Source organism: Lonchura striata, chromosome 2, assembly GCF_050655825.1.
Source record: "Lonchura striata isolate lonStrDom1 chromosome 2, ASM5065582v1, whole genome shotgun sequence".
Taxonomy (NCBI): Eukaryota; Metazoa; Chordata; class Aves; order Passeriformes; family Estrildidae; genus Lonchura; species Lonchura striata.
Genome location: NC_140704.1, coordinates 133147460 through 133167420, shown reverse-complemented (window position 1 = coordinate 133167420; position 19961 = coordinate 133147460). Strand labels below are relative to the sequence as shown.

Below are 19961 nucleotides of genomic sequence, written 5' to 3'. Positions count from 1 at the left end.
CCTGCATACGTGACAACATAATAAATGCTTAAGTGTGAATAAGCTTTTCCAGAAAAAGATCAATGAATGTGTAAAATATTTTAAGTGACTATTAAGCAGACTGCAAGTACAACAAATCCTAAGGAAAAAAAAACAGGTGAACACAAAATTTAAGTACACAAACCACAATGTTACATAGAACTTGCCTCAATAGTCTGACAAGAAAAGGAAAAAAAAGAAAAAAGAATATTAATGTCCATGTAAAAATATATTTAATATTACTAGGTTTTTATACATCCAAATCTGGAAGAACACTTACTTTGAAGAATACAAGCCAATAAATCCCTGTGCCCACTGTGATGATAAAGAAAACGTTGGCTAGGTCTCCAGCATAGAACAGTAAAAACTTGAACACTGTCTGCAATTATAAAAACACACTGTAGACATCTGTAAAACTATTAAGTAAGGCACATGTTCATAATGCATTCATATAAAACATTATGTAGCTCACATAAGAAACTCTAGTACTGAAAAGTAGCCCTGAACAAAAGCTTTCCACTGTGGTTATATCACCAGCTGAAACTCCTACATGCTGGCTGTTGTTCAAGGAAGAACTAATCTGAAAACCAAGTCCACTCAACTGATCAGAATAGCCCTGTATTTACATGTATTTTTTAGAGCAGCATTTCCTGAATGACAATATCAGAATCAAAAAGAATGCAAAATACCTACTTCCTCAAGTGAGCCTAACTATGGGGCACAGTTCTATGCAGCTAGGCTAGAAATTATTTCAGTTACCTTAAGAAAACAAATCATTATAATCACAGGGAGTGACAGCAAAGGTGCCCTTAAAGAGAGGAAGAGATGTCCCATTTCAGTCTGGCAGCTGTTCATACCTGCAAGTCGATTATAGAGCTTCCTGTCCGCCTCTTCCAGCCTGCAGTCTTGAGAAGAGACCATAACACTGCCAGTCCACCCAACACACCCAGTGCAATCTGAAAATATAAAAAAAATATTTGCAGATAATTTCTGCACAAAATACAGAAGTAAATCATTATGTCAGCAAATTAAAGGGAATTAAAACTTACATCAGTCTGAATCTGAGCCTCTCTCTGATTCATCTCATAGCTGACTGCGAAAGAAACCTGAATATTAAAATACAAAAAGTAAATATACACAGAAATTCTGAAGTGTTACAACCATGACAGACAGTGGTAGCTTTCAGTTTCAGTTGGTGGGAATTCTCATCTAGGGCTACTATACAAGTACCAAAACCATATTTTTTTACTGCATATGACCTGGTGTGCTCTGTTGCCAGGCTCAGTACCAGCATGTACTATGCAACTCTTACTGCAGATTTTACCAGCAGTAATGCTGGGGATGCCTGCCCTCTGCAAGATACCAGCTATACCTTTTTGTAATTCTTTCAAATGTGTATGATTTCTTCCTCCTGAAAGGAGACACTGAATGTTTGATACTTTCCCTTTTATCACTGATTAAAGGTAACCTTGATGTAATTAGACCAACATGCAAAATCATGGTAAGCTTGCACAGCTCAGATACTAGAATTTTTTTCAGCTTGAATGAAATAAAAATTGTCATGCAGCATCAAAATTGTTCCCTCTAGCTTAAATTTAACCTAAGACCTCCTCTTTTGACTTTGGTCTGAAAAATTTGTATATGGAAGAGAAAATGTTCACCTTGTTTTATAATATTCTTTCCTGAGTCTTTGTCACTGCACAGCTAAAATTAACACAAGCATGATAATAAATAGTTTTTCTAATTCAGTTTAAAAGAAGTATCACCCCTCCCTCCCCTCCTTCCTGACATCTCGTCTTCCCCAAACATTTATTCCAGTCAGATATCACTGAACATGGACTTAAGTCTATCATCTATCACTGAACTTGGACTTAAGTCTAAATATCCTCAGTTACTACAAGCTCAGTGTTTACAAAAACTGGAAACAAAATTCAATGTATTTTTTAGTTGCATAAAATTTGTTAAATGCAACAAGACATCCAAAACTGGCAATACCCAAATACATCTCACATAGATACAAGGATGAAATAATATGAAAACTGAGGAACTGAAAGCAATTGTTCCTACCATCACAATTTGAATGAATTACTTTCTGGATGCAGTGCTGTCTAGCAGTTAAATAAAGACATCAGTTAGCCAGAAAAAAAAAAAGTCTTAATTTTTCTGTCTGTCTAATTCTCTTGCTTTCATTCAACTAATGTGGAATTCAAGGAATGCTGCTAGCACCACAAATTTCTTCTAGCCAGATGTCTATTTGTACTGGAAGTCTGAACAGCTGAAGGCTGACAAGCAGAAAATGCTAATATTAATTTTTTTTTTTTTTGTTCTACCATCAATATATTTACTTTTTAAAGCAGTGTGATCTAACACACCAAGACAGAAGAATGGGACATCTGTGCTGCTGCCCATGAAGGCAAGCAAAAGGGCAAGTAGGAAAAGTCCCTTTTGCACCTGCTACAGTAGAATTGTTGGTTTTCAGTACAGAAAGATGAAACACTAAAGGATGTTTTAAATATATTACCAATAATTTAACTTAAACTACACATTACCTGAAATGTTTGTGTCATAACAACCTCCTCTTAATGCACTGTTCTAAATAAAAATACTAATTCCTTGCATAAATTGCTTGCGGTGCTGCATTAAGTCCTTTATCTGTTATGTGTGTAAAATTTTATTTGAACTGTAGCCTAATTTAGCATTATAAAACCAGTTTCAAGTTCCAAGTGTTTTAAGTTAAAAAAGACTGAAGATAAACTGAAAAGAGAACACTTTTAACTGATTTGTTTTAAAAGGTTTTAATGAAAACTTGTAACTTCAAAACTGATCAGAACTAGAAACTGCTTATTAGATTTTTATAACCCACTACCAAAAACAGAACTAAAAGTATAATTAAAGTAGCATAAAGATCTCACCATCACACTCTGGGTTTCAGGGTTTTGAATAAGCACATCTGTATAAGCAACAGTAATTAGAGGAGGGTAGATGGTTCCTCTCTGTGTATGGGACACCAGACGGATACTGCAGAAATACAAGAGTATGATTTTTAATTAAAAAAAAAAAAACTGGATGAGTGCTTGGGAAGCAATAATTGAAACTTAACAAGGAAATACTAAATGAACAGCACAACTTGAGCAATTAAATGTGAATTTCTAATCCAATGACATGGTTTCACATTTTGAAAGTACAACTGGAGTGTACAAAAGCATGTACAGAAATATATTTTAAAAATCATGGTAAGAATTGTTTACTGAAAATACCTTAATCAATCTTTACCTGTCTTCATCTTACAGGAGGACATCACATAAAGAAGGAGGAAAAAAGTTTCTTCCAAAATATATTCCAGCTGAGATGAGCAATTAGTAATGACCCTAACAGGCAGTCTCACAATTTTAGTTAAATAACTACAAACCTATTCTGGATTGTATAACAGAACAGGCAATGGGCTGGAAAAAATACTGTAAAAAAGAATATGGAGTATGAAATAAGATCATTGTATAGTCAGCAACATACATATTGAAAAAGAATTAACAGAGGAGTTTTTAGGCCTTTCCAGACAACGCTTGCTTGTAAGAGGTGACTGAATACCTGCTAACTTGCATTATGCCAACATGGTCTGATCCTTGTACCTGGAAGGGAATCACGGTGATTTCAATTCTCACAAGTCAATGTTGTTTTCTTTCACTCATCAGAACAACCTATGGAATTTTATTCCATTCCCAAATATGCAATGGAAAAAGCAGCACATATTACATACTAAAAAATATATAACAAAACAACTTTAAGACAATAAAATGCAGACTGTACAACACTGGCTTTATTTTCTATGTACTGTATATTATATGAGTTAATCACCTTATTGTTATTTTGCTAGCAATCCGAATTACCCTTGGTGGTTTTCCCAAGTCATTCTCTTTTCCACTAAGTGCATCCACCAAAAAAAATCGACGAGTCAAAAGCCAGTTGTTCATATTACTGTCTAGAAAACATGACACACACATTGTTCAACACACAAAAAGAATGAAATATATTAGAAACAACACATATGTTGTAATAACACATAGTAAGTAATGAGGATTTAAAATTGTTTATTTTCAACTTATACAAATATATAATGAAATGAGATTTTTTTATTTGTACATATTACTGATTCAAATGGTGTATGCAACCAAAGCTTGCACTTAAACAATCCGAACTTGCCCACAAATACTCCATTTTTAAAATGGAAACAAGTTATGATGTGTTGTGGTATCTTTAAACATAACACAGTAACAGTACTTAACATAGATTATTTCTATTTGAAATTTTCAGATTGTTTAAATTCATAGAGATGCTACTATCACCATCTTACCTTGATTAACAAACTTTTCTTTGTATTGAAGATTCAAATTTAAAACTGGCACAGCCCAAAGATGTTGCTGTCCATTGCCACCATTATATTCAAGGAACAGGTCATAAAAGACCGGATTAGCAAAATCCAATAAAATCTTAGAAACTGAAATTTTGCACTACAAGAAAAAAAAGGGAAAATTAAAAGATCACTTTAACCATTTAGTTAATTTGTCAAGCTGTGGATTCCTTCCCTACAGCCACTTTTTTACTCCATTAAGAGTGCACCTGTCCAAGCCACAAGCAGAGAGTTTCTTGAGAATGCTGTGAGAAATTGTGTCAAATGCTTTACTGAAGTACTGATAGACAAGGCATTTCAGCTATCTGCAAACAATTACAAAGCACTAATGATTTTATGCAAACTTCCTGGAAATGATTGCAATTAACTAGAATGACTAATGTGGAGAATTTTTCAACAGATTTGGAAAGACTATCCTAGCAAACCTCACAGACATAAAATTTGAAACAGCATTAACATTAAAGTCAAGAAACATAAATGCAGAAGTTGTGAAATCTGGTTCTGGGCCCACCAGTACAAGAGAGAAATTAAGCTACTTGATACAGTCCAGCACAGGCCACTATGGTGAGGAAGAGACTGAAGCATCTCTGCTACAGAGAAAAGCTGAGACTCTTGTGCCTGGCAATAAGAAGGCTCAGGGTGATCTTACCAATGTGTACAAACATTGTACAAGGGAGGGTGTACGAGACAGAGCCAGGCACTTTTCAGCAGTGCCCAGTGATGAGACCAGAGGCAATGGGCATAAACTGAAATAGGAGGCTCCCTCTGAGCATCAGAAGACAGGTTTTCACTGACACAGGCTGCCCAGGGAGGCTGTGAAGTCTCACTCCCTGAAGATAAAAACCCATGTGAATACGGTCCTAGGCAACCTGCTCTATGTGGCCCTGCCTGACTTGTGGACAAGAGAGCCTCCTGCAGTCCCTGACTACCTCAACCACTCTGTGATTGTGCAAAGAAGTTAAGATATGAAAGCAGATAACTTTTTGCAAATGTGAACAACCATGCATTTAAAATACTCATATAATTTGTCAACTCTGTTTTCTCCAAAGCCACATGGGGAAAAACAAAAGTAATGCATACCATGGACAAAAGTTATATTAAAAATACTCAGTAAGTTACTGATGTATCTATTCAAACCCAACAATATTAACTGTTATTAATACAGGTAATACAGAATCAGTATCAAATACTCAAGATTTTAAAAAGAAAAAAAGGCCCATACTCAACTAGTTCAATGATTCTAAATACAAAATGCTTTCATTCTGTCTGAAATATTGAAATATGGATTAAGCAACATTAAACAATATGAAAGATATTGTTAAATATCTTGATAGATAAAAATAGTTAACAAAGATTTGCCAGTGTTATTTGGTAAACACTTTAAATTTCCCAGAGTAAGCTTTGACAGCTATGACTTTCCAAAACTTTCACACCACCTAAATAGCAGCCAGAGTTTTGTATTTTTACACTTCAACACATAATGTGGGGAATGGTTTTCAGTGTTCGATGAGTTAATAAACAATATTAATATGTATGAGATGCTGTGATTATAAAGATGTTTCTTTCTCCACTCGATTGCCAAAGAGACTACCGACTTCCCATCTAACATATTAAGTGACAAAAATTAATGATGCTTTATCACTGGCAGAACCATTTCTGCAGCTGACATAGTTCAGTGTTCTAGTCCCTCTTCCTTTCCTGATGTTTAGTAAAGTGTGAAAACCCCAACAATGTTTTTTCATAGTTAAGACAAGTAAAGATTCTCTTTCCTCTGATGAGTAATCTGTTCAATTAAAATAAGTTTTCAATCTCTTCACTGAATTCACTGAAATCAGGGCATACTATAAAGAGTAAATGGGAACAATATTCAGGCATGGCATGACTGGACTTGACTTCTTTCCATATGAAAGATGGTGGTAGGAAATTTAGGAGATATGATACAAAGCATACGGCTGTCATAATTCAGGCACTGTGTTCTTCCACTGCTAAGTCAGCAACCTCACAAACACAAATGTCAGTTTAATTTACTGAGATTATGCTATGTAGTAAAAAAGTTTTGTGATGCAGTTAAATAATTTAAAAAACCTACACTTATTTCATTCAATTTCCCAAGGAAGAACTCCATGTTTCAGCCTGTGCCTAAACTCCAGAGGTTCTTCAGTATCCACTGAATAACTAATGACATATAAGGCAGCTTAATTCAAATTTGAAAATATCATTTTATATCTTACTTACATTTTGTTGGTAAGTTGTTCCAAAAACATAAGCGGCATTCAATTTAGTTTCGGTATCAGGACAAAGCTGAATAAAACATAGTTATAATTCAGTTAATTCAAAAGTATCATCTTCTCATGTGAAAAATATTTACAAGCACTTATGTAATAAGAGTTCTCACAAAAGATATTTTTCTATTTTTTAATAAGAGAAGGATTTATGTTTTTGGTAAACACAATTATTTGTTTCACTAACACTGATGTGCTTAAAATGCTAGTTTAACTTATTCATACTTGTATAGTATTTTTCAGTTCCATCACTGAAATCTGTGGACAGCAGCATCCAAACAGGCAAGAATAATCTTTCTGTGGACTGAACATTCAATGCACTGTACAGCCTCAAGCTCAGTCAGAGGCTTCTGCTAAATTCAAGAATACCATAAGAAAATAAGTCCATATTCATACAGCCTGGTTTCTCTTAAGTTGGCATTCTCAGAGAATCAAAGTTATAGCAAGTAATAGATTTTTTTCTTTTTTTAATACAAAACTTATATTTTCATCAAAGAACAGCAGATTCAGCTGAATACAGAAAAAAATGGTCCAAAGTGCAACATGGAGGCCAGAGCCATTTTCCCAAATGAGAATGAAGTTTATATTTGCATAAAACACAATTCTGTTTGTGTGAAATTGAAATTCTGGGAATTGCTACAATTATGCATTGATACCACTTTAGCATTGTGATGTCTTATCATCATGCATTAAAGGAGGCTTTGAATGGAAAAGCTATTCCTCTCTCATTGGCTCTTGACAGCTGTTAAAAGGTTTGCCCTAGAAAATAAATGTGCCCCATAAACCTAAACTTGTATGTCAGAATATATAATTTTCCATGCAGAGTAACTGTCTTAGTAACCTGTTCTCTTAAACACTAGTTTTCCTTAAAACTGGAGACACAGGCACAAGATGGCTCATCCTGAGGCAACAACAAAGTAAATCCTGAATGTCAGCTGCTCTTCTGTAGACACTGAAATGTTTGAAGTGATGTGCTCCAATAGAAAATGAACCAACAATTCCCAATTGTTCTTGCTAGTGTTCTTATTGTTTATTTAGGGAAATATTGAGAGTGCCTAGATCACCACTGAACTGCTAAACAAATTCTATTCTGTAACATGTTGCAGCTGCCCACTGTTCTTTCTGATAGACTAATTACTATTGCACTTTCTAATTGCTGCTTACTTGCATTTTTCACAGCCTAACTACACAGTGTAGTACTACTGAAGTAGAATGTCTGTGCCCCTGAAATCTGAGGATGTAGTGTCCAAGGGTATTGCCAGTGGTATTCCTCTTTTCTATGTAAAGTCTCCCCTAATGTATTTATAACTTTCTGTTATGAAAAAGGCACATGCTGGTCATAGTGTGCATTTTCTATTTAAAACAAAAAGAAATAAGCAAGCAAAAAAAAAATCCCAAGACAATGCAAAGATCAGCTTTCCTACATCCCTTGACAGTGACATAACCACGGATTTGATTGTCACCCCCATGATGTGTGCAAATAGTTGACAGCATCTAATAGGGACATACTCATAGCATCATCTATAAACACATGTGGACACAGAGCTAAAGAACATAATTTTCTCAACAAGAAAAGGATGTTTAGTAAGAAACTACACGTGAGCAACTATGCTGAATGGAAGACAGAGATAGCTGATTCCAAATGATTAACAAGATTTTTCAGAATTTTCCAAAGTGCCAAATTTATTCTGGTCCAAAGGATAAAGGCAGTGTTGATGAATTTATACTTCTGATTTTGTAGAGATCATTGTGAGCAAGAATAAAGGCCTATTTTCCCTAACCTAGCTCTACAGTTATGAACTGTCATTACTGTAATAACCAAACATTTGGCTTTTGCCTTAATTTGGCTAAAGGAACTCAGAACATTGTGTTGTCAAGAGAAGATAACTGTAATAAAACATACCTGTAAGAGACCTCCTTCCAAACTTTGCCAATTAAGAAAGCTTCCAGATGCATCAAATGAGGCTGCAATAAATTTCAGTTTTACATCCTGTTGATGAAAAAAGATAAAGACCAATGAAACTGCCCTGAAGTGGACATACACATTTTAGAGTCTGCTGTCTAATTGTTTCATGTTTCTTAAAACTTTCAGCACAATCCTTAATTTTTCTGCCCTTTTGATTTTTTTTTAATTTTGGGTTTGGTAGTTTACTTTTTTACAAAAAAACATACCATTCTTGTACAGCTTCACTGCAGAAGAATGGAAAATCCAAAGGAACTTCTACCTATGTAGACATACCCTAACCTAATCAGGAATCCATGCAGATTTCTAATGTATACAATGCTGGAATCTAATGGGCTTCCAGGACCTTCAGTGTTAGGGGGAACAAGTATTTTAGTTATTAAAACAACTGCTACATTACAATATTGTTTAATTTAAAACATAGTCTTGTAGAATATGGCTGAAAAAGGCATACTAATTTTATTTTTGAGTCAGTAAGAAAACTAGATAAATTTGGCAGTATAACTGAAAAAGGTTATCACTAGTACTATTTTCTCTTATTAGCAGAATTTGAATAACCTATTTCAGTTATTCTCATTTACAATTAATTTGGAAAAATAAATCACTTCACTGATTGATTTACTGATTTCTTCATAAAAATGTGACAATTTACAAACTACTTAAGCAGTTCATCCCTCCCAGGGATGGATATCTAGCTTTGTTAACATTATTTTTCTTTTTATTTCCATAATTCACTGCAGTAAGAGGAAAAGGCTGGAGTAATACACTGAACCCATCTCTGATACAATCAGCTTGTAGAGATTTGTAACAGAAATATTACAACTAAATTGAGTAGGGGAGAAATGTGTGTGTAAGCAACAGAAAGTGTTAAACACCACATAACAGTGATGGAGAACACTGTTTCCAGCTACAGAGCTGATAAATGTGATAAAACCTGGCACAGACAACTTGTCAGCAAAAGACCCAGCACTATGGGACACCAGGAGGGTGGCAGTAAAGACACAGCACATCATATTTACCCCTCTTTTTCACAACAGTTCACCATAAAATCCGACAAAAGGATGCACATATTTAAAAAAAAGACAAAGATCAACTTTGCCTCAGACTTATGAAGATGGAAGTAAACAAGACTCTGAAGCAAAAGACAGTGTCAAAACAACTATGAACTCCTAAGGTGTCTAAAACATTTGTCTAATTACTAGTTTACCACTGCCAATCCAGATCCTTGGGGACACAATGAACACTTAACAGCTGGCATCCTTTGTTCCCTTTGCCCTGGTCAGACCACACAGGCAAGCATGTCTTACTTGGCCTTATGAGAATGTGGGTATGAAAGTGTAAGCAAAGAAAGAGACTAGACATTATTTTAGATAAGTATCACCTTCCTCTTCCATAAGATCTCACACTGAGTTTTGTTACACTAACTGCCTAGAATTTACCTTTAGTAGAGTCACATCTATAATAAATCTAAACATTTTATGTGATTATGTCTTCTTCCTAATGGCTGCTTCCCTTTGTCTACTACCCAACACCTACCTTATCTGTTCCCTTGAAAGTGAAGGTTGTAGGAAAATTATTTTTCTCAAGCACTTGGGATGCTAATCCTGGTTGGTCACCATAATACAGCCATGGAAGATTATGCCTCCTGAAGAGAATTACAATGTTTTCTTTAAAGAAACATAATATTTTTCATCAAACAACATTTAGAATAATAATTTCCATACAAAGCTATTAAAGACCAAAAGTTATGGAAAAGGCAACTTACCAGTAGGGTATCGAATGAATGATGCCTACCCTTGCTGTACTGACAAAAATATACTGAAATAAACCACAGGCATCAGTACTTGAAGAACTCAATGAGTTCATATTCATCACACACATATTTCCAAGAGCTTGGCATGCTGTTAGATTAGAGTACAACTGCAGTGGAGAAACACAAGAACACAGCAAAAAAGTATTTAATTACCCTCCCTTTTGTGAGGTAGTCATAAAATTAATGTTATTTTTAAGAAGCCACTCCTAAACCTTTGTGTTCACTTGAAAGTAATTTCATTTTGTCAATACCTACTATTTTCTTCCACATATTCAGGTACCATATTTTTATAGATCTGCAGATGACAGCATGAAATCAGTACTCTCACTTTTCAGCTTATTTTAGTTGCATCTGCTAGATGGTAAAAAGTGACAGAAATGTCAAGATCTGCACTTAGAAAACAAAGTAAGAATCAAAATATATAATACCACTTGGACTGTACAACAGAGATTTCTCCTTCAAAGACCTAAAACTGCAACTATAGATGCAAGTAGTATTTTCTCTTCAGATTCATGCACCCCGTTCAATTTTGGTAAAGACACCAGTGCCAAGTGGTATGCAGAGGTGACCTGGCATCTGTGTACAGGGGTCATTGCACTGTCATTAACTTGCCACCTCCTTACCCCCATTTTTGTGGGTCAGACCAGCAGCTGCTCATCACAGTCAGGCAGCACCTCTGAATGGCAGAGCAGGGTGAGGCAGACAGGATAAACTGATGTCAGTGATAAAGAATGGGACCAGTGGGAGAATACATCTCAAAGCTGTGTGTATGAGATGGTGATAGGAGCAGCTACAAAGGTGATCTGGGAAAATTCTGAACAAAAGTCTGCTGAAACACTGACTGTAAAAACACCACCTGCCAACCCAGGAACATGACCTGGGAGTCTGAAACATGCTTGAGAAGTGCAGCTGAGTATCTGAACTTCAGAGATCACTGAGATATGATCAATAAGCACAAACCCAAGGTATTGTAATCAATAAGCACAAACCCAAGGAATTGTAACAGCAACCTACCATCTGAAAAGATGAAAAAGAGTCTAGACAAGAGTGAGGGTCTAGAAGAGAGAAAACATTCCAAAAGAGTAGGAATATGCAACTGCTATTGATGGTTGTACATGAAAAGGTAGTAACTACTGGATATGTAAGAAGTTAATTTTCTGAGTGATCCCTTACTGGATATTCTAATTTATATCCATATATATGGACAGTAGGTCACATACTACTGAATATTGAAGGATTTTTTCTTTAACACTATTCATCTTGTGAAAATTCCAATGCTATAGACTCACATTAACATTGACTAGCCCTCAATATTTCTAAGCATTCTGTATATATAGTTTTTCTTTTCTATTCTTATCTCAAAATAAAATTCTTTAAAAATAAGCAAGGTAACTTCCAAATATAAAAGCGACATGCTTTTATAGAGTACCATTCTGTATAAAAAAGCAAACTGCAAACATTAATGAAACTCACCCAACAGGCAAAGGCTGAGGACTGAAGGTTTTTCAGAAACCATGCTGATGCCAGTGTTATACCCTGTAAATAAGGAACTTTTTCACTTTCTTTGCTCACAACATTCATAATGTAACAGTTGGGAAAACTATGTCAACTAGAAGATGTTACTTATTTTTTTCTAAGAGCTTTCTGTCCTTTTTAAGTATCTCAGCCTAACAATATCAGTTCAAAACACAACAAAAAAGCAGTAATTTATATCACTTCACTAGTACACAAAGTATACAGGACAAGAGCTGAAATATTTAAGCTGTGAATATGTATTCTGTGACGCAGAAGTTTCTTCACCACACAAGGGAAGTAGTACCAATTTCAAGAGTAAGATGGAAAATCTAACTCAGGACTAAATTTGCCAAATTAATTACTTCACAACCCCCTTTTTATAACTACTCACATTTGAACTACACATAGCATTCATATATACTGTAAGAAACTGAAAAGACATATTTTCAATAAAATATTCCTGAGAAGACAGCATTTTCAGGGAGCAAATGGATGTTTGATATCAGAAAAACTGAAGACTCCTTTTCACTTTCTTTCAAGTGGCAGCTTTTAGCATCAATTCATTTAGGAGCAAAATACATTTCTTAGCCACATAGCATTTCCTGAATTCAAAACTACTTGGAAAATGGTCCTAATAACTTCGAGCAGATTTCACAATTCATGAAAGCTCACTAGCTAAAACAATGAAAACCCCTTCAATCTTCTCAATAGAACATATTTTCGTTCATTAAACAATTCAAGGAGTTCAGCAATTTCATACGCAATCTCAAACTTTATAGGTGCCCATCTTCTTCTAAAAGTTCTAAGATCAAGCAGTAAACTCAAGCCTTATATTTTTTTTTCAAGTGTTTTACACAAATACAAATTTTATATAGTAAAACAGTCCAGAAACACTCATGAACTCTTCAGTATGTTTTTGTGATACAAGAGTATGCTTTAAATGCACACAATTAATGGAAAAGGTCATATGCTACTTTTTTGATACTAAAGTCATGTAAATTACTTCCCTTTTTCAGTGTCCAAAATTGCATGAATTTTTAAAAGCTTACTCCATTATAACAATGCTTACTTGATGTCCATACTTGCACTCTATCTTGATGCAATCAAGACCTTACTATCACTGGGATCAGACAAAAAAATAGGAATTTGAAATACTTACTGAGAGTAAGTAATGAGAAAGCTTGAAAGTGTTTTAGAATAAGTATACTTACTAGCTGTGCAAAATGAACGGTTGCAACTCCCTTTGGGGGTAAGCCTTCACGAGCCAAGAAACACAATCCCCCAGTCTGAAAGAAATAAAATAATAAAAAATATTAATAAGGTATTAATGCACTTGTCAAAATTACTCTTCTTTTTCTGAATTCAATACAATAACAATTCTTCTACTTACTAGAATGTTTGGGGTGTTGCAGTCACAAGACTTGCTTACTTGGATGAATGTCTTTTCACATCTTACACACCTATAGATCACAAACATGAAGAATGCACTTAAAATGTAATCAAGTATGATATTTACTCCTCAGAGGAAGTTGATTATATAGCTTGCCTGGGAACAGCATCAGGAACTTCACTAGTTTTAACTGAAATTCAGAAGTTATTACTGATTTGTTTCTACTATCAGTGAAGTAGAAAGTAAATCAAATAATAGTTTATCAGAATAGGAATTCTCTTCTGCCTCCAATCCAAAGCCTGCTTTTTAGTCACATTAAAGTAAGACAAAAAAAAAAAACAAGCTGCTGGCCATACAAGGATTTCAGTGAGCACAAAACATGAGGGTTTGATACAGGGTTGAGGATTTACAATTCTCTGCCTTCAAAACTGTCATCCCAAAGATACAATCTGTTCCTCAGGAATATTCCACTTAAACTAGCATGACAGGTTGAAATTTATCATCACCTGCTTCCTGATGCATCTGGGGCAGAGAAGGACTGCTCACTTCCATTGCAGTGTATGCACTTCGCTTCACTAAGCAAAATGCCATCGACGCTTCTTTCCACTAAGTAGAAAAGAAAAGCAACGGTGATAAAACTGCCTGATGCCAAGTCTCACACAATTCAAGATAAATGTGAAAAAATTCAGCATCTTTGCAGATCTAAAATAAATTCAAAGAGTTTATTTTGAAAAATTCAAGAGCACAACATACAAATAATATCCACTATAAATGCACATTCGTGTATGTGTGCACTTTTTATAGCTTTGCACATGCAGTTTAGTTTTAAATGCGAAATGCAAGACTTCATGTCTACTTTCCAGACATGAAATATTCCTCTGTTATTTATTCTGAATAAGATTCAAACAAAAGCCTCACTGCAAAGCAAAAATTCAACACAACAATTTGGCAAATTATTGGAAAAAAATTACATTTAATCTGAAATAATTCATGGAAATGTCACAATTTCCAAGTTTCAAAATGGCATCTTCCACCAACTACATCATCTGGCAAGATATTTCAAATCTAATTATTAAAAAAAATCCAAAGTGAATAAAACAAATACAGTACTAATGTTCTTCCTGAACGTCAAATTACAGAATCAGCTTTGCTTTCAGTATTTTACCATAAAGGCCTGGAATGTATTTTGTAACTGTCATAAACTTTCAGGCAGAAGTCTGGTGTTCAGTGTTTTCCAGATTCCTAGGAAAATTTAAAATTATTGATCTGGAAAACAGTGATTCTCCAATATACTCTGTTAGAAATATAACCAAAGTGGGCATTTGTAATACTTATTCAGAGAATTACAGGCATTCCATGTCTTTGAATAATAAGGAAATATATAGAATAAATATATATATATATTCCTTATATACATATAGAAGGAATATATATATATATATAATATATAGGGAATAATAAATAAGGAAATTCAGTGGTCCCAAGAGCTTTTATGTTTAAAAGAAAAACTGACTCATGAAAACTGTACTTTGCTCTTATGTTTCTACTATGCAAAATAAGCAAAAATCTATTTAACACACTAAATTTAACATTCTTTTTCTGTCTACTGAAAATCATCTGAAATTACTAGAGAGCATCAAGTAAGAAGCACAGGTATAGGGAAGCACATCTCAGAAAGTCACAGGTACAAGTGTCTCAGGGAGGCATGAAATCCACTGACACTAATGCACAGCCATTTGCTTGATTTGCTCAGCCTGTTCTCTTCCACCTACTCATGTAGGTATAATTCCTTTTCTGCTCTTTATACTTCAAAACGTTGTAATGTTTTTATAGTCTATACTGATACTGTTTTTATTGCAACTTTAATGACACCATCAATTGCCAAAGAGCTTGAAGAAGCAATACATCAGTATTCATTTATGGAATGTTTTCATAATAGTTTTTATTGCAATGAGCAATGGTACAGATTTATCTGTTGTCTTTCACAACAATTAAGATCAAGACTAATGTTGAATTTTTACAACAGATATGAAAACATATGTAAAATTTTCTTTCTTACTGAACAGAAGAGCATTATCTTAGTAAACTCAAATATGTAAAACAAGTGCTATTATCTCATAATTGGACTACATTTTTTACCTAATATTTCATTACTGGGGCATTTACAATTTCCTTCTGAAGTCAGGCCTTTGGGGCAAGTAATACAATTCCATCCATCTTGAGTAACTCCGCTCTAAAATAAAATATAAAACCATTAGAATTTTCAAAAATGTAGAGATCACCTAGTATCTGTGAAGAATGCCTTATCCAGCCTTTAGTTACTAGGAAATGTATTCAGATAAAACATTGATAACATTCATGAAGCTTTTAAAAATAAAAAAAGGCTAAACAATCCGACAAAAGTAATTTCTAGAAGACACACAAAAAAAAGTTAAGCTCTTCTGAACCTGTTAGCTTACATCCTTCAGGGAAAATGAAAAGTAGAATGTTTAAAAAGAGATACATTGAATAAACATAATAATGCACTGATACATTGAATAACATAATATACATTTTGCATATAAATTGCACACTGCAATTGCATACAAATATACAGAAGTAATGGAAATGGAAGAGTTCTAAGTGAAACAGCTTATATAATTGTTTGGAATTTTGTACCTATCCAGACAGTTCACAACCATACTGATTATATACCATGAAGAAATTGCATTACAGATAAAAAACACTGAGGAGAATGAAGACAACTGCTCATCCTCAAGCGCTACTGATGTGACTCCCTTCTCCATTATGACCATTTTATCTTTGCAAAAGCCTTGGCAGCAGATCAAAGGCAAATGCCACCATAGCAGTAAAGTGGAAAAAAAAGCAAAAGATCACAACACGAAAGGATATGTGCCAAAGTCTTTGTCTAACACAGCAAGAAGATGGAAAGAAAAGGGAGGTTACCAACATAGCCCATTAGCCACTGAACACCTAACTCAGGCAAGTAAGCTGCTCTCCTGGGAGTTCTTCTATAGCTATTGAAGAGAAAGAAGTATTCAGGAATGCTTCAAATGTTGATTTGATGGAAAAATACATTTCTTTGCTCACTATAGTGGGGAAAATCTGGTTTAGCCTGCTGTCTCGGGATCAGTGCTGAGATTATGACAAAAAATTATAACTTAATTTGTCAAGGAATGTCAGAAGAACTGATCAAACTATAATTTTAATTAAAGTAACATAGTAGGAACAGCTCATTTTGAAGTAAGAAGATGAAATATTCTGGATTATGAAGATACAGCCTAAATATTACAGTAATAGTATTTACATAAATAATCAGTTAAGATACCTATGAGCTGAAAAGCATCTTTAACAAGGTATAGGGTTGTGCTCTCTAGACAAGGACAAAGCAGAGAAGAAAAGCAGTGGAAAGAACTTAAATGCTTAAAAAATTATTATTTTGTCTGTGGGGTCAAATTTGTAATGAAAAAAGCCTACAAAATAATAGAAATAGACAACTCTAAATTGAAAAAAAATACTACATATTAGCATGTTCTTAAAAATTCCCAATGAAAGACTATTATGCAAAAATATTTTAAATTAATGAAAAATAACTTGCAGTCAGGATAAAATTTAAAATCCCATAATGCTTATGATTTGTATTCTATCATTATGGCAAACATGAAACATTCAATACTTACCATATTTTCTGGGCATTTTTCACAAGTAACAGAGAACCCATCATTACTAGAAACCATCCTGTATCCTGGTTCACATTCACAGGAACTACCTGAAGGAAAAAAAAAACAACAAATGCACTTTTAAGCTATATAGAACTGACAGGTTGCAACAGAATACTAAGAATAAATACTATTGTTCTCAAGAGATCAAGATGGATTATTAGATAGAGACATAAAACACTTGAGTGAGATGTGAATTAAAATCATCCTGCTTTTTAAAAAACGCTGATGTTACAGTTTGCACATAGATGTTTTAGGAGAATGTTAAACAGCCTCTGATCTACCAGGGTGGAACAGGGACCCAGAGCTTGTATTTTGTGGTTTGTTTTTTTTTTTTAATTAAACCAAATTTTACCAGTTGGTCTGTAATAGATATAATCTCTCCATTAAATCTTGCCACAACCTTTCCCTCTACAACATAAAACACATTACGTGTTTTTATGTAGGTTTTACTTTTTCAATTTGAAGTCAGCCCTAAAACCAAAATGTGTTCCTGTGAAAAGGTTTTTCAAAATAAAACTGTTGCATGAAAAACTGTTTTAAACCCAAGACTTTTAAAATTGTGCATGGGGATCAAGGTTTATATTGAATGGTTTCCAGTGAGTGAACAAAAAATACTTAACATTTTGTATGAAATGAAACACTATTTTTATGGAACAGTATAATGCCCATCTACTAGTGCTAAACAGCTTTTTTTTTTTTAGAAACTTTCCCTCTCTCAGTGTAATGAATTTCTCCCTGTATTTTTAAACACATACCAGAAAACAAAATTGATTATATGTACTAATGAACTTTTTCTATTGTTGAAGCTTACTGAACTGTGAAGGCAAAAATAATGTCAAATTCTGTGGAAAGTTTATCACTTTAAAGTACATTCTAATGAGACCAGGTGTACAGAAACACTTGTTAAAATGATCAAACATTTCTACTTAATTCTAAAGAAGAAAAAGCCCAATTGGATTAGATAAATGAAAAGTTTGAGTTGTGACACTCACAGTGACAATACCTAGATTTTTAGGCATGTGACCTAACACCAGAATCCAGACTGATGAGCTAGCCAAGATGGCCCAATTCCACTTGGGCTAGCCAGTGGAATTGGGCAATCTCAAGTGGAATTCAGTAAAGATGCAAACAGCACTGAGCAGCACCTACCTACACTGCTCCAGTTAGATCTACAGGTAAAAATTAACCCTTGACCTCTCCTTGGAATTTTCCTCTCCTTGAAGCCCTTTATTTAGAGGAAGATTCAGCCTAAAAAGGAGTTAAGGATCTAGGCACCCTCGTTATCAGGGCATCTGAAAATACTGTATTTTCTTCCAGTAAGTGAAATATGGGGTTCATGGTGGTGGTGAAGGTGAGCAGTTTTCAGGCAGCAGCTGTGAACACAGCCCTGCCCGTCACTACTTCCACCCAAACAACCAGCTCTGGACAGAGATGTTGTCAGGTCTTAGTCTCAAATTTGTACACAGGGAACTCCTACTCTTGTTGGACTGTGTATTTTATGAAAGATTAACCCCTTAACACCTCTTTATGGCCAAAAGAAAGCAGCCAACTACCTGTATTTTCCATTTAGTACTGTCAGGCTGTGCTGTATGTGCTCCAAGTTCCCGTGTGGGACTTGGACTAGAACAGGCACAGACTGAGGATCTCAGACACTTGGTATCTCGGACATTCAAGTCTGACAAGGAGCTTCAAGGTACAGAAGTGCTCGAGAACATAAATTCAGGGTCCTGTAGAATTTCACAGATGAAAATGCAAATACAATATAACGCTCGAGGAAAAGAAAGGTTATTAGAAAAAGGTTGAAAGTAATTTCTCTGAGCTGTATCTCGGACACATCGCGGCTGTCTCAGAGCCGCCCTCGGGCGCGATCCAGCGCCAGGGCCGGAGCCCGGCTGAGCACCTCCCGCTGCTGGGGACGGGTTCAGCCGGAGCCGCCCGAGCCCGCCTCCCCCACCGCTCACCGCCGGCGCTCTGCCGCTGGTGGGCCCCGCAGGGCGCGCAGGCCAGGCGGGAGCTGTCGAAGTAGCGGTCGGCGCCGCAGTCGGCGGGGCGCTGGAGCGGGACGGAGAAGGCGCGGGCGGGGCGCGGCGCCGCGGCCAGCGCCAGCAGCAGCGCGGCGGCGGCGGCCCCGCGGCCCCGCGTCGCCATGGCCACCGCGCGCGCCGCCCGCGCGCGCCCATTGGCCAGAGCCGCGCGGTACGGCGAGCGCCGGGGGCCCGCCGCCGCAACAAGCGAAGCGTCCGCGGGGCGCGGCGAAGGAGGGCGCGGCGGCCGGAGTTGATGCGTTTGGCTCGCGGAGAGTTTTGTGCGTCTTGTGCGGGACCAGGAGCCAGAAACGAGAGGACACCCCGGCCCGGTTTGCACTTTCCGGTACCTCGTTTCCTGAACTGATGCACAGTGCATCATCCAAATGGAACAGGTGTTTGTAACTTCTCCCCAGAGAGGGTAACAAGGTGAAAATACAAAATGCCGAGAGCAGTGGATGCTCAGCCAGTGTTACTGTTATACCTTTGTGACACTCTTGTTCACGTCCCACAGAAGCACAGAATGAGTCCAGTTGGAAAGGACCATAGCGGGGGGCTTGGTCCAACCTGCCTGCTCAAGCAGGATCATCCCAGAGCACATGGCACAGCACTGTGACCAGAGCTCCTGAGTATCGCCAGTGAGGGAGACTCCACAGCCTCTCTGAGCAGTCTGTTCCAGTGCACCCGCGCAGTGAAGTTCTTCACGCTCAGGTGGAGCTTTCTCTGCAGGTTTCTGCCTGTTGCCTTTTGTCTCATTCCCTCAGTTGTTACCAAAACTTTGCAACACACTGTGTCCTGGATTTTAGTTATTTCTCATTGTACCTCTCCT

General features: G+C 36.1%; 1 protein-coding gene across 5 annotated transcripts in view; it reads right to left on the bottom strand.

The window, feature by feature from the left end:
* The window catches only part of TMEM67 (transmembrane protein 67), a 33887-nt gene extending 14630 nt beyond the window's left edge, over positions 1-19257 (bottom strand). For 4 of the 5 annotated variants that reach the window (XR_014952998.1, XM_085572338.1, XM_077782910.2 and 1 more), the window contains exons 1-17: positions 19070-19257; positions 17067-17155; positions 15526-15619; positions 13893-13992; positions 13387-13456; positions 13208-13282; positions 11955-12017; positions 10434-10588; positions 10205-10313; positions 8609-8695; positions 6659-6724; positions 4367-4523; positions 3871-3994; positions 2931-3036; positions 1068-1124; positions 876-974; positions 299-397 (exon numbers count right to left, since the gene is read on the bottom strand). Coding sequence is in view for 4 of the 5 variants with exons in the window: in XM_085572338.1 (XP_085428464.1) it covers positions 299-397; positions 876-974; positions 1068-1124; positions 2931-3036; positions 3871-3994; positions 4367-4523; positions 6659-6724; positions 8609-8695; positions 10205-10313; positions 10434-10588; positions 11955-12017; positions 13208-13282; positions 13387-13456; positions 13893-13992; positions 15526-15619; positions 17067-17155; positions 19070-19256 (1737 nt within the window). In the remaining variant the exon portion in view is untranslated. Of the gene's footprint in view, positions 1-298; positions 398-875; positions 975-1067; positions 1125-2930; positions 3037-3870; positions 3995-4366; positions 4524-6658; positions 6725-8608; positions 8696-10204; positions 10314-10433; positions 10589-11954; positions 12018-13207; positions 13283-13386; positions 13457-13892; positions 13993-15525; positions 15620-17066; positions 17156-18661; positions 18752-19069 lie in introns of those variants that run through there. The other variant, XM_085572340.1, reaches the window with a different exon arrangement.
* Between the last annotated feature and the right edge of the window lie 704 nt (positions 19258-19961).